The sequence below is a fragment of the Mauremys mutica genome, chromosome 10 (genome assembly GCF_020497125.1).
Source record: "Mauremys mutica isolate MM-2020 ecotype Southern chromosome 10, ASM2049712v1, whole genome shotgun sequence".
NCBI classification, from domain to species: Eukaryota; Metazoa; Chordata; order Testudines; family Geoemydidae; genus Mauremys; species Mauremys mutica.
This window is the reverse complement of record NC_059081.1, coordinates 54,668,839-54,683,252: the sequence shown is the minus strand read 5'-3', so window position 1 is coordinate 54,683,252 and position 14,414 is coordinate 54,668,839. Positions and strand designations below refer to the sequence as shown.

At 40.0% G+C, this 14,414-nt stretch overlaps 1 protein-coding gene across 5 annotated transcripts in view; it reads left to right on the top strand.

The window, feature by feature from the left end:
* The window catches only part of HECW2 (HECT, C2 and WW domain containing E3 ubiquitin protein ligase 2), a 268,755-nt gene that overhangs the window by 162,227 nt on the left and 92,114 nt on the right, over positions 1–14,414 (top strand). For all 5 annotated transcript variants that reach the window (XM_045032746.1, XM_045032745.1, XM_045032748.1 and 2 more), the window contains exons 4-6: positions 585–679; positions 6,753–6,828; positions 13,251–13,420. In XM_045032746.1, coding sequence (XP_044888681.1) covers positions 585–679; positions 6,753–6,828; positions 13,251–13,420 — 341 coding nt within the window. The remainder of the gene's footprint in view (positions 1–584; positions 680–6,752; positions 6,829–13,250; positions 13,421–14,414) is intronic.

Here is a 14,414-nt window from a genome sequence, read left to right as displayed (position 1 = left end):
ATGCAATACAATATGGTCTCTTTCATTGCAAGACTATTTCTAGGTCTGATGAAGATCTGAAGTAATTTTAATTCACCTTTATTTTTTAGAGTAAAATGGAGCTCCCTTCACAAGTCAATGCCAATACTAAATATATTATTCAGTGATCTTGTCTCCCTGTTGTTTGGCTCCAGAAGATGTATAAAAAGCAGGTCAATATCTGTCTTGGCTGGTGCTTTCATGTGGACAAAACCACATGCTGAAATTTATCATCTTTCTTATCAAGTGATTATTGTGAATGGGCCACCAGGTTTTTACTGGCTTTGAAATGATTTCAGGATTTGGCTCTTTCCTCTTGAAGAAGGAAAGATTTTCAGGTTTCCAGAATTTAGGAGGAAATATAGATCATAACTTCCATTGAAATGCCTTTATACTGGAGATGGGATAGATTAATAAATAATGTTGGTGAAACAGCCCGTCCCTCGTTTCCAGAAGAGTGAACTACGATTCAATTGATTTTCCCCAGAAGCGTGGGACTGCCCTGTTTTGTCCCACTTTAACCATGTATGGATTGCACATGAGTGTTTGTTTGTTTGTTTTCCCAGCTGAAATAAAGATCTGTTTTAAATACTACCATGGTATTAGTGGAGCCCTGCGAGCTACTACCCCATGTATCACTGTGAAAAACCCTGCTGTGATGGTAAGTGGAGCCTTTATATCAGTTTGTAATTTATCTGTAAGGAGATGATTTAACCTGCCAGTCAAGTCCTCTTAATATCAACATCAATCTCCTAGTTTTGCCCTTAACTGGGATTTTTGTGATTTTACCTGATGCAATCCAGTTGTATTATAGGCTGCACAGAAGTGATAGCTCTTGTTAAGGTTGCCCAGTACTTTTAATTATAAGACGTGGTTTTCAATTGCTTCTAACTTTGCCAGACTTTAACTGGTTGGGCTGAGATTTTTCATGCTGTGTGTCTACTTCAGGCTGAATCTTTTTAGAAAGTATGAGCCAAAACAGTTTAACTGTTCCTCAAAATGAGGTTAGGAAATATGTATATTTAGCATGGGCAAAACAGTTGTTTTGTTGAGAAGCACAATGACTTGAAATTTAGCAGAAGGGCCTTTTGCCGTCCCTGTAGAAATCCACAGAAATTTGGCCAAGTCATGAGACTTTGAAAATCTCAGTTTACACATGCTCAGTAGAAGGCGGGACTGGGAAGTGGGGCCAAGTATGGGAGGGCCAAGACTGGGACAATGAGTTGGGTTTGGAGGGGGCTAGGACAAGTGGTCAGGGAGGGCTGGGTCAAGGATAGGTAGAGGGACCAGGGAAAGAAGTGAGGAGGGGGAGACAGGGCAGAAGGGTCTGTAATCACCTAAAGCATGTTCCCTTTTGAACTTGGAGTAGAAGCCAGGATTTGTTCGTCTTAGTATTAAATTTTCCCGTATTCAAATCCGCTGTTCAGCCCACTGGCAAATGTTTGCCTTATCTTCCTCTAGAGACTGGCCTGCATAGAGAATGACAACCTGTTACTGCTATCACTTTTTTAAGTCTGCAACCTCTTCATTTAAATTGCATGCAAAAAGCTACATTATATTCTCAGTTGTAATTGTGCACTGCTATTGAAATCTAATAGAAATACACCGTTGCGTCTGAAGACGTTATTTGAAGATAATAGGACTGCACAGGTGTAGACTAAGAGAATAATTTGTTCTTCAGTATCCTTGTACAAGAGATGGAAACAGCCCAATTTCACTCCGAGGTACCAAGTTGAGATTGAAAATCTGGTTAGTTAGAAATTTTTTTCTTGTGAACTATGCACACCTAACACAGAAAGGAAGACACGATAAACGTGGAACCTCCATGATACCATTTTTAGTCATTGCACACAACTGAACTGTATTTCAGTCCAGTCAGATTTACATAGTTTTCAACCGCACACAACTATACAACTAAGCAAAACGAACTAAGTTAAAATGAGTTTTCATTTGTAGATTACATATTTAATCAAAATACAGAGAACTCTATTGAGATGCATACAATAATCAACATTAAATGCTTTTTGGAACAGAAAACCAGGGGTTTAAAAGAAAACAAATTAAACAGGAGCCTGTTTAATGTCACTTGGTAGTAAGTGGATGCAATTGTATTAAATCCAGTGTGAAGTCATTTGATGAATGTAATTTTCCTATTAAGTAGGACCTTCTGTTAATTGGTTGATAAGTGAGTTTGCTGTAGTACAGCAAGGGCCCTGAACAGCAGAATAAGAAATATGGGAGAATCCCATAGAACATACATCTAAACACACTGAGCTGTTTGATAATATTTTGGGAACTGTGTGGCTTGAGCCTAATCCTGCAAGGTACCAAGCATCTCCAGTGGGAGTTTAGAGTCTTCAGCATCTTGCAGAGCAGCAGTTAGCACTGACTGTCTTGATCTTGAAAGGTGCCATCGCATGCATGTTGTTTGCATGTGTTCTGAATAAACTCTGCTCTAGCAAGTTATTTGTTGCGATAGTAAGCAATGCTTGATGCTCATTTGTTTGGCAATACCTACAATTCAGTGCACTGTCTATTTACAGCTATTTCATAGCTATGCTGATGTAACAAACTGAAAAGACTGGGCATGATTCCATGTGTATGCTGAGTTATTTCCTGTGGAGTGATGTACTAAGGAGAAACATGAATAGCTTCCTTCAATCTAAACCTCCATGTATATGTAAAACAAACCAATTAACAGAAGGTCCTACCCATATCTCAAGCTTGAGATGAATTAAATTGCCTAGGGAGGTTGTGGAATCTCCATCTCTGGAGATAATTAAGAGTAGGTTAGATAAATGTCTATCAGGGATGGTCTAGACTGTATTTGGTCCTGCCATGAGGGCAGGGGACTGGACTCGATGACCTCGTGAGGTCCCTTCCAGTCCTAGAATCTATGGATCTATGCATCTATTACTAAAACTCCAATTTATGGGACTGTAAATTACTTATTAAAAGTAGGTAGAACTACTGAGAGTTGCCCACTGACTAGAATGGAAATTACCAGGGTAGATGGAAAAATTCCTGGTAATACCTAAAAATAATTGAATTTTCATGACTATTCCATAAGCATCTTGTAGTGCAGTAGATTTAAATTTTCTTCTCAACATCAAATAATTACTATTTATCTCAGTGCTGAACACACTCTTGTGAAATACTGACTATTTTAAGTAAATAGTTATAATCGTTAAAAATAAATAATTCAGTTCCATTAAATAAATGCATTATTATATGTACTGCAAGGCTTCCCAACTTTGTATTGTACTTATTTCAGTTTATCACTCTCTATGTACCCAGTTTACATAATATAATGTGTAGCCAGATAATCCTCTGGTGACTATACAGTTGTGGATACTGAAAGTTGTAATTTATTTCATGTCATTAGTATTTTCTTGATCTTGCACTCCTTTTTAAGGAGGTCTGTACTGTGTGGGTATATACAATAAATAGGTGAAAGATGTGGGTGTTTAAGATTGTATTTCATTGTCATTGTGTTAGATTATATGCCAGCAAAGTGCCAGCCTTAATGTAAATTCCATTGCAGTGAAGTTGCTGTAACATTGATGTATTTTTACTTTTATAATATTTGAGTTGAATGGAGGCATTTTGTCTGTTTTAAAAAAAAAAGTATTGCTCATGTGGACAGTTTGTTGCCATGACTTATTAGTATGATAATGTGGTCTTATCTGATGGAATGACTCCTCAGAAAAAATATACATAGAATCAGCAAGGACCTTTTCTTAATGAAGAATGTTTGGAACAAGAAATCAATATAAATTAACAGCCAACACCCCCCCCCCCCCGAAAACTCCACAGTTCTTATGACCCTTGGTGTTCAGCCCAACTGTCCCAAAGATATCTATACCCCGCTCTGCTTTCCAAGCACCTTTGCAAAGGATAGAGGAAGCTGAGATGGAGTTAACCCATTGTCCATGGAAGACCAGGTCATTCTGCTGCATGGTGTCACAGGTGACTTACCCTTATGAAGTCATTTAGAATAACAGTTTCATAGTCAATACGCACGTGACAGAATGCAGAACACCTTTATTCAGAAATGTTATTGCATGAGAAATGGTGAATCATGAATATAGTACTCACACAAAATGAAATATGCTGAGATGTGAACGATGTAACTTCCTGTCACTGTGCATCCTTTCTGAAGACAATCAAGGCCCATGGAGACCTCAGACAAGAGTGCCATCGCTTTTTCTTCATCTCTGCTGTTTCTTCATCTTTGCTACATATTATACTAAATGTTAGAATTTTGCTAATGAGGAAATTCTTAGACTTCGGATGCTGATTAATCCTCATCACTTAGTCTTGCTTTGTTTTTGCGCTACTTTAGTGTGCAGATACATTTCATGATGATTGGCATGGCAGTCAGATTAACAGATCGCAATATCTATTTGTTTTTTAAAAAAAGATTTGAAAAGACAGCCATTACACTTTATATTAAGTTGGAGCTGAGTTTCTTCATAGATTAAAGATGTTAAGGCCAGCAGAGGCTATTCCAAACATGTATTCCGAACTCCTGGCCGCTGAACCTGGTCCAGTAACTTCTGTATCAAGCTCATCACTTCTGTTTGAGTAATAGCCTAATTTTTAGAAAGCTATCCAGTCTTGATGTAAAGAGGTGTCTTATCTTTCACAGATTTAACATATGGCTAAATGCAGTTGCACTGCAGTATTTTTCTCAGTGTTTTATATCCCAACTATGATTTATATTCTTGGAAACAGACCACTTAATAGTTTTTCTGTTGTGTATCTTTTTATATACCCTTCATTTACATGCATGTTTCTGCAACATATTTTTCTCTTTTTAAATGTAAAATCACTTTGGTAACACTCTGTTTTATTAGAGATGCATACCCCCAGTGTACACCTTACAGTGTGTCCAGATATCAAGCTTTATCAGACTTACAATCTGGTAAGCATTTCCACAGGTTGTCTTCACCTTATCCTAGCAATTCATTGTCTTTTCCCTGCTGGATGAGAGTGCTGTGCTTCCTTTTAAATTAATTTGTCCTAAAACACAAACCCTATATTTTCAAAAAGTAAGAGTATATCTTACACTGAAGCTAGGAGCATTCCTCCTAGTGTGAATAGACAGACTTGTGCTAGCTCCTCTGGAGTTAGTGCGCTAAAAATAGTAGTATGGATGTTGAAGCACAGGCAGCGGCATGGGCTAGCCATCCAAGCTCAGACCAAGGAGGTCAAGGGAGCTTGGACTTGGGTGGCTAGTCTGAGCTGCCCCCCATGTTGCAACATCCACACTGCTGTTTTTAGTGCAGTAGCTTGCCTGGAGCTAGTACAAGTGTCTCTACCCGGGCTGGGGAGGCAGTGTAGACATACCCTAATAGTCCATGATTTGTGATAGATTGTTTAGCTGGATACATGTCACTCTTGGAAAAAAGGCAAGCTCCTCCTACTGATGCATTTGCAAAATCTCCATTTGTGAAGGAAGAAATGGGGCAGATTTATTTCTAATAAGTGAAACTTACAAAAACAAACAAAAAAGCCCTCATCAGGGAAAGTACAAATAAATCTCAGTGAAAGTTTCCCAAGTATGAGCATGGCTTTCAGATCAATACCCTACTTAGAAATCTGATGTTCCTTATTTTGTCACATAGATGTTAAATGTTTTGATAGTCTTCTCTTTTGATTGCCCTCAGTGAGCCATGTATTTTGTGTTTAGGTAATAAATGGTACATGGAAGTACTTACTGCACAGTGTCTGGTTAGCTTATGCTTATGTATAAGATGCTAATTTGTGCTGTTGATTTTTTTGAGAAGACACAAAAACCTATAAGGAAGAAGTGCTTTCACTTTCTCCAGTTAATACCCTCCACACACCTAATAGTCCATGCATTATGTATTGTGACAAAGTTCCTCCTCTATCTTGGTGAGTCCTGCACTTATTGGTGGATTTGTTTGCCTCAGAGATTCACCATGTGGCTCAGGGGACAGCCCAGAGACCTTCCCCTCTGGTAGAACCCACAGTCCAGGTCAATTCTTCCTGTGTCTGATCTGGAGTTGGGAGGTTTGGGGGGAACCCAGGCCCGCCCTCTACTCCGGGTTCCAGCCCAGGGCCCTGTGGACTGCAGCTGTCTATAGTGCCTCCTGGAACAGCTGCGCAACAGCTACAACTCCCTGGGCTACTTCCCCATGGCCTCCTCCAAACACCTTCTTTATCCTCACCACAGGACCTTCCTCCTGGTGTCTGATAATACTTGTACTCTTCAATCCTCCAGCAATATGCCTTCCCACTTTCAGCTCCTAGTGCCTCTTGCTCCCAGCTCCTCGCATGCACGCTACAAACTGAAGTGAGGTTCTTTTTAAACTCAGGTGCCCTGATTAGCCAGCCTGTCCTAATTGATTCTAGCAAGTTCCTGCATGTTCTGGAACTGCCCCTGTTACCTTACCCAAAAGGGATCTACTTAATCTAAGACTAATATATCCGCCCTCTAACACTCTCCTGTATCCATCTGGCCTGACCCTGTCACAGTATGTTCGGATGATTCTCAGTATAGCAATATTGACATTACATAGCACAGACAATCATCAGTATTCATGAAATTCCAGGGAACGTGAGATGGACAGAAACTGGTGTCTTCAGATTGTAGCTTTGTCTATGGGTAATATTCTTCTCCTGAGTACTTCATAATCATCCTCATGAACATACAAAAACAAATGAAAAATGCCATGATACGCTTCATTTTTTTTCTTCCTCTTTAGATGGGGGTGGAAGGCATGGATGAAGGTGCTTCTGCAGCTCAACAGTCTCGGAAACTAGTCAGCTTTGCATTATCAGGTAAGATTTCATAAGTATCTTGCATTATCCCACTAAAACAGGCAGCAGTTTTGTGTTAGATTATTACTGAAAGTCGGAATTAACTCCAACTGTACTATGGCAAAGCAAATGTACATTTAAAAAAAATTACTGAGCTAAAATACCCAAAGATGGAAAACATTTCCTCTTCAGCTACATCTCTCTTTAGGAGTGCACTCTAGTGGTTCAAATGATATAATTTCATTGAGAACATGTATATGTTGAAAGCAAGCAAGATTCATTTATATCCAGAAGTGAATGAAACCGATTTGATGGATCTAGCATGAGAAGTCTCCAAGAAATTTTCAGTGTGCCCGAGGGAACATCCATCTCAGACTGAGTAGTGGTAAAGCTAGCTTTTCTGCACATTGAAAAGGGCTAATGGAATGTAAGTTAGTCCCTTTGCTTTGAGAGATGGACAGAGTGCCAGAACAACAAGGGTTGTAAATAGTGAAATCTTTTTGAACACTTTTTTTCCCCATCAGTAACAGAGAAAGGGAATTAAACTCTTACTCATGTTGATTAGTGCTTACTCTACATGTGGTCTCATGAGAGTAAAGTATCTCAATGTGAACAAAGGAGGTAGAATCTGGTCCCTAAATCTTGAAGACAGAGAGATTTCGCTCTCTGTGTAGGACTAGAACACACTAAAGCTGCCTTTTAGAATGGTGGTGTAGGAATTAATGGGGAAAAACACAAGAAAGCCTATAGAAAATGAGTAGCATTCGATAAAAATCACTCTAAAAACCTATAGAGTGTAATAGAGAGTTCTAGCTCAGCTGCGGGAATTGTATGGTTGATTTAAACATTTTATAGAATGGTAAATTTAATAAGATTTTTCCATAAAGGTGCTGCGTCTGGGGAAAGGTGGTATGTTTTTTAAGTGTTTGGGCTTTTTTTGTGTGGAGAAGGAGATGATAGTAGAGCAGAATTTTGCAGGGTAGTGTCTTTGTGTGAATGATATTGTCCTCCAGGACTGGCCACATCAGGGACCTAACTAATGTTGGCAAAGAAAGTCTCTTTTGTCTTAAGTGTTAGAAGTTTCTACTTTTGGAGGTGAAAGATTAGTTCCAGCCCCCTGTATGAGTGTGATTATATAGAGAGAGATCAGCAGTGACTCCACTACTGAAATTTACACTTAAATCATGGCCCAAATCCCTCTGTTTCATACTTAAGTGATTGCATTACTCTCCAACATTGGTATAATATCGCTTCAGAGGATAGTTGAATTTACTAGGTAACATTTTGATGAAATATCCACTTTTGCAGAGCTTTGTATCTCCTACAAAAGAAGTGACCCACAAGCAGGAGATATGAGACTGATCTAGCTAGGAGGCAGAAAAGTGATATAAAGGGGGTGTAGCTTTACAAAGAACACATGCAACAGTGATTCGCCACAGGACCGATCACTTGCAGTGTGTACAGTCCATCTCTTGCTACAGATGGCGTGCTGCTAGATATTCATAGGGGTTTGGTGATACAATGAAATATCACGTGCTCAGGAACTAGTTGATTGCCATATGTGGAGTCAGAAAAGAATATTCCAACAGGTCAGATTGGCAGCAACTTTGGGGATTTTTTTCCATCCTCTCCAGGGTGTGGTGCAGGTTTCTTGCCAGGATCATCTAGGTTCATCTCACTTAATCAGTTTCCTCCCATTTCAGGGGCCTTGAGGATTGGTCCATTTTGGTCCTTCCTATCCTCTGCCTGTGGCACATAATAGCTTAGTTTCCTGAGGGCTGCAATACTTTGGACTAATTTCTGTTGCTGGATTTAGTGTGGGGATGATCTTAGCCTGTGCTACATAGGAGGTCAGACTAGGTGATCTGGCAGACTGGAGAAAATATCCTTTCAAAAATTACATGAATAACTTTCACTATTGGTTGCCCTAATGGAGGACTCTCTCAGAGGAAAGGAAAAATCAAGTTGCTGAATTCTGTATTGACACTTACAAATAATAATTGTGAACACAAATGACATTAAAATGTCTTTCTAAATTGTATGCTACATCTTCTCATACCTAAGCAGGAAGGTCAGTTATAGTAGCAAAACCTGGAGAAGAAGAAATTGAATGAAAAAAATTAAAATAGCAATTGTGCATCTCTAGCACAAGAGAGAATTTTAATTGCACTACACCTTTTAGCTATAATCTTTACAGCATGTGTCAGTTTGTTCATGGTGAAAAGGACTAGGGGTGCTTTAATATCCGTTTGTTTGAACCCCTGGAAAATGTGATCAGAGATGCTCCAGCAGGCATAAGCCAAGATTTTCAAAGGGACAATTCTTTTGGGTTCCTAACTTGAGCCTGATTTTCAGAGGTCCCAAGCACCCACAACTCCAATTGAAATGAATATGTAATGTAGGTACTTACCACCTCTGAAAATCTGGTCCAAGATTTCTTAAGTTGGGCACCCAATGTCAGAGAGAATTTTTGAAAGTTTGAGCCATACTGTAGTAGTCAGAAATGTACAATCTCACTTGATGCACTCGGCCTTCCAATAGAGTTTGAGTGAAATCCTATTTCAATAATGTTCCTTTTGCCTTTAAATATCAGATACTTCTTTCATATCAACTGTCAGAGTGGCCAAAAGCGTGTTTTGCATGAACAGAATGACAATCTCAGACTCAGGTGCTTGGAGATCCAGATCCTAGCAGTGAAGTTTGCTCTTAGTTTCATTTTCAAACCGCTGTCTCCTTTCACTTGTCTTCTTTTTCCCTGTCTCTACTTCCCTAGCTCTCTGGGTTTCAGAGCCAGAGATGACTTAACATTTTTGGATGGCTTAGCATTACATTTCCCATCTGACCCTCCTTTTGCCCTAAAATCCACATTTTTATTTCATGACCCTCACACAAGAGATCCCCAAGTTCTTCCTCCAATTCTCCTGCAGTACTGCATCTTCCCTCTTTCTTCACCTCATCTCACTCCAACAACCCTTCACCCATTCCAATTCCTGATCTGATTTTTTTCTCCAGATGGTTTCCCTAGAGAGTAGTGGGAGACCTTGTCAGCTCTTACACAGCTGCGGTGGCCCAGAGCTGCTCCTATTGTGATACACCTTCTGGGAGAACACATTGTAGTAGCTCCTCCCCTCCCCAGTTACTCAAGTGATGGGTGGGGAACCCTGTCTCCTTCTGCGCTCTTTTCCCCACCCCTCTGCTCTCATCTGCTGATCTCTGAATGATGCGATAGACTCTTTTATGTGTTACCGCAGGTGAGCAAAATCCTCCCCTGGGAGTAGGATGTCTCCTAACCTGGCAGCTTCTGGGAAGCAAACTCCTAATCTAGGCCTCTCAAAATTAGCTTTGGCCTACTAACACGATGCAGTAGTAGTGAATGAAATTTAAGTCTCAAAGCAACACCAGCAGTGCTGGCCTCCAGGTCTTCTCCTTCTTCCCTCATCAAGGGCTCGCCTTGTTGCTCGTCTTCATGTACCTTTCAGGCTGCTGTCACCAGGAGCATGCCCCTGGCACCCATGCTGTCAGACCTCTGGGAGTGTGCTCTGCTCCACATCCCTTTCGCCCTAATATGCAGTCATCTCCTTGGGAACATTCCTCTTCCTCCTCTTCCCCCCCCCACACCCCAAAGCACGGTCAGCTCACTCCAAGATGGCGCATACTGTGTCCATGAAGCCTGGTAGTTCTGAAAACTGTCCCCACCCACGGAACATGAACTCTTTGTAAAAATTTAGTTCTACGATTGAACGCTCAGTGAAGCTGAAGTGAATGAAACTGTGTTTTAAGGCCAGAAGTGATCATTAGATTATCTAGCCTGTGTATCCACATCTTTCCTTCTCATTCAAGTTGAAAACTCAGCCTTTAGCTCCAGCAATTAAAGTAATTACAAATGATGGCATTTTGTTCTGCTCATTTTAATGTTTCAGAACTTAAAGTTTCTATTAGTGAAGTCCCTCGAGGACAGATCTCTGAATATGCTGCCTGTTGGTCCCAAAATAGCTGCTCAGTGGAGCACCTAATGTGCAGGTATGGGAATGGTGGGGAGGAGCTGTCTTCATCTATTCACTCACTCAGAATGCTCTTCTGCACCAGAATGGCCTTTCCCCCTTTGTCTGCGGCAATGCTGTGATCCATTCTTGGGTTGCTAACACTCCCGTCACAGATGAACATGGATAAATATGATATTTCAACTGGCTTGACCGTGTTTGGTGCTAACTAAGCATCTGTCCATTCATAAATACCTTTACTGCTTATCAGCACTCTGATTACCAAGAGAGGAAAGTAATGAAGAAAGCAGTCTGCCAAAGAAGACAAACCTAGGTCCTGCATGGTCTCCAGGGGATATCAGAACAGGTGCACGGTCAGGGTAGATTTGTCCTTGCACGTCTGCTAGCAGCTGAGCATGGAAACAACAATCTTGTTTGGGCAGACTGACTGGGAAAAGCAGGTCTACGACTTCTGCTTTGGTGTGAAACTAACATCATTTAATCATGAAACAAATTTTGGTTACAGACTGAGAACTCATTTTCCTTGACTATTGTGTGAACAGAACTGGATCACACACACATTTGGAAAAAAATGAATAGAAAACATAGTGCAAATATTCCTCACTGTGCTCCCATCTTGACTTACCAACTTTGTTTGAAAGGTCAGGTTTTAATCTTGCTTTTATGGAGGTGTCTTTCATATTTTTTTTAAAAAGCCTGCTCTTTTTCATTCTCCAATCTTTTCTAAGAGCACTTTAATTAACTGTGTTCAGATTCCCATTTCAAAATGCTGGCCTTTAAAGATGATGAAAGGATAGGTGGCTTTTATAAAGAGGTCTCTAAAATTAGTTGAGAATACTTAGAAAGCTGAGTGGCTGAACCTCCCTAACCATTGCTGTTTATAGGCTATGACAGTGCATGTCAGAAAGCATTAGTGCAGTACATTATTATAATGCAGTACATTATTATATTAATATATCAATGCAAAATTGGGTTGCATGATGAAATCATATATCTGCCTTAGGCTGTAGGATCCTGCATGTTCTTAAGCTCTGTGTGTATTCAGAATAATTTAAAATTAAGTTCTGTGGATATATTTTAAAAAGTAGGGGAAAACATTAGTCTCTTTTGCTTGCTAATGAGTTCTTGTCTCTTTATGCATGAATTGCTTTTCAAGGCTGGTGGATAACCATTTACAAAGAGGCATAGAGGGCTGCTTCTTTCACAAGCATAACTGTGTTCCTGCCTGGAGAAGGAGTGTATCTAACTGGTTCAGATGAGAAGTGCATGATAGAAAACTCTAGTGTTCTTTCTCTGTCATTTCAGTTATGAAGAAATTGCTCTTAAAAGGGTTTAGTTTGTATTTTATGATATTTCCTATATACTACTTTTAGTGTGTCCTCACCCTCAATGGTTAGTTTTGATCATTGGGTTGGGGTTTTTAGGTTGAATCCAAATTCAGTGTCTCATTTTAGTACAGTTAAGCTTTTTCTGTGTGTGCAAAAACTACATACAAAACTGCATATCTTAACTTGTGTGTGCCAGCTTCACTGAGGTTGGAGACTGCACACTACATGCCAGGATACCTCATGAAGAAGGACCCAGAAATCAGTGGCTTCAGGGAACCGGAAAAGAAAAATACTTGAAAGTTAATTTTAAAATCAATTATTGTACTGAAAGTACCCCTCTTACCCTGGCTATTTGAGGCTTATGGCCCCAGCATTTAAGCAGGTGCTGAGGATATGAGCAAAAGCTATTCTGGTAGGTGAGCATCAGTGTAAGTTACTCCATAATACAGCAGATAGTACAAGGCTGCCAAACTTTGTTTCCATGCAGGAAAAGCTTTATGTAAAGAAAGAAACATCCTCAGATAAACTCTCCATCTCTTCTCTTGGGAGTGGCTTTTCTTCCTCTGGGCTGAGAGCATGTGCATCCCAGCCCAGATCACCATCTTGCTTTCTGAATATTTAGGGTGATCTTTATGCATCAATGTATCAGTCCTGAAAAACATTGTTTCATTATCCTACTTCATGGATGGCGCTTCCTTTTTTCTGTTTTGTTTATTTTTATTTTTTTAAATCCAGCAGCATGTGAAGGAGTGGGGATTGGGTGCTTTTTCTCTGAATGCAAATACATTAAGTACAGAAGAAAAACTATTCTGCAACTTGGAGTCAGAAGTGCGCAAAGTATTTTATATTAGAAATAACTGGGGACCAGAATGTAAATCAAGAGCCCGGTCTAGTCTCATTACCTCGTCTGTTTATTCTCTCAGGAAAACGGAGTGAATTCCTGTCATAGGCAACTTCCATTCACTAGATCTAATTAATCGTAGTATGAGTAATTTTGTGTTACTTTTTTTTAACAGTTTATGGTAAACTGGATTCGGAGATAATATTTTAGGACTACCTAATTTGTGAACTTCTTGTTTTAATTTTTTTGTTCCTTTTCCTTCTTTCTTTCAAGATATTAGAGCAGTTGGGCTAAAAAAAGGGATGTTCTTCAATCCTGATCCTTACCTAAAGATGTCCATTCAGCCAGGAAAAAAAAGCACATTTCCTACATTTGCCCATCATGGTCAGGAGAAAAGGTCTACTATCATCAGTAACACAACTAATCCTGTTTGGCACAGAGAGGTAATGTATGCCTTTTAAGAACTCCTTCAGTTGGCTGGTGCAATAAGTCACTAGGATATTGTTTCCTTCTTTTATGTATTGGTCCTTAATGTCTGATGCTATGAGCTGGTTATTTAAATTGACATGGAAATTGCAGTAATTGTAGGAACCCTGTTGTTGGGTAGGAACAGTTGTCTTCTCTAACACATTTGAATCATATGCTGTGAGCTTCAGTCCCTCTTCTAATAGCAAGTTTTGGAATTGCTTAATAGCCCTGTGGATTCCTTGAAATAGCAGGAATAAATTAATTAGAATGGATTATATGTTGTGAGAAGAATGGTTACAAAAAGGCACAGGAAGTTAACATTCATGTTCGGGCTCAGCCTGGGCAATGATTCCGACTACAGCTCATTGAGAAATTTATTCTCTCTCATAGTGCATAGCAACTGGCACATTCAAAGATTTCTCTGTCATCAAGCAGGGGGGATGATCTTTGAATTATTATATGTAGCTTGACAAAAGACAACTTTTCAGATTTGTTTCCACAGGGAAGGCTGTCTTGGTGTTAGTATGGACACTGAAATGACACCATCTCATATGCATTTGAGTGCTGAATGGCAAAAGTGTGTGTTTGAAAAAACCCCACTGAACTGGAAATAATATTAAAATGAATACCTCTTAGGGTATGTCTACACTACCCGCCGGATCGTCGGGCAGCGATCGATCTAGCGGGGGTCTATTTATCGCGTCTAGTCTAGACACGATAAATCGACCCCTGAGTGCTCTCCCGTTGACTCCTGTACTCCACCGCCGCAAGAGGCGCAGGCGGAGTCGACGGGAGCAGCAGCAGTCGACTCACCGCGGTGAAGACACCACAGTAAGTCGATCTTAAGTACATCGGTAACGTAGCTGAAGTTGCGTGACTTAAATCAATCCCGCCTCTCCCCAGTGTAGACCAGGCCTTTGTAACCAAAACCTGTAACCTTTTGTTTTGTTTTTGTGAAATGAATTGATG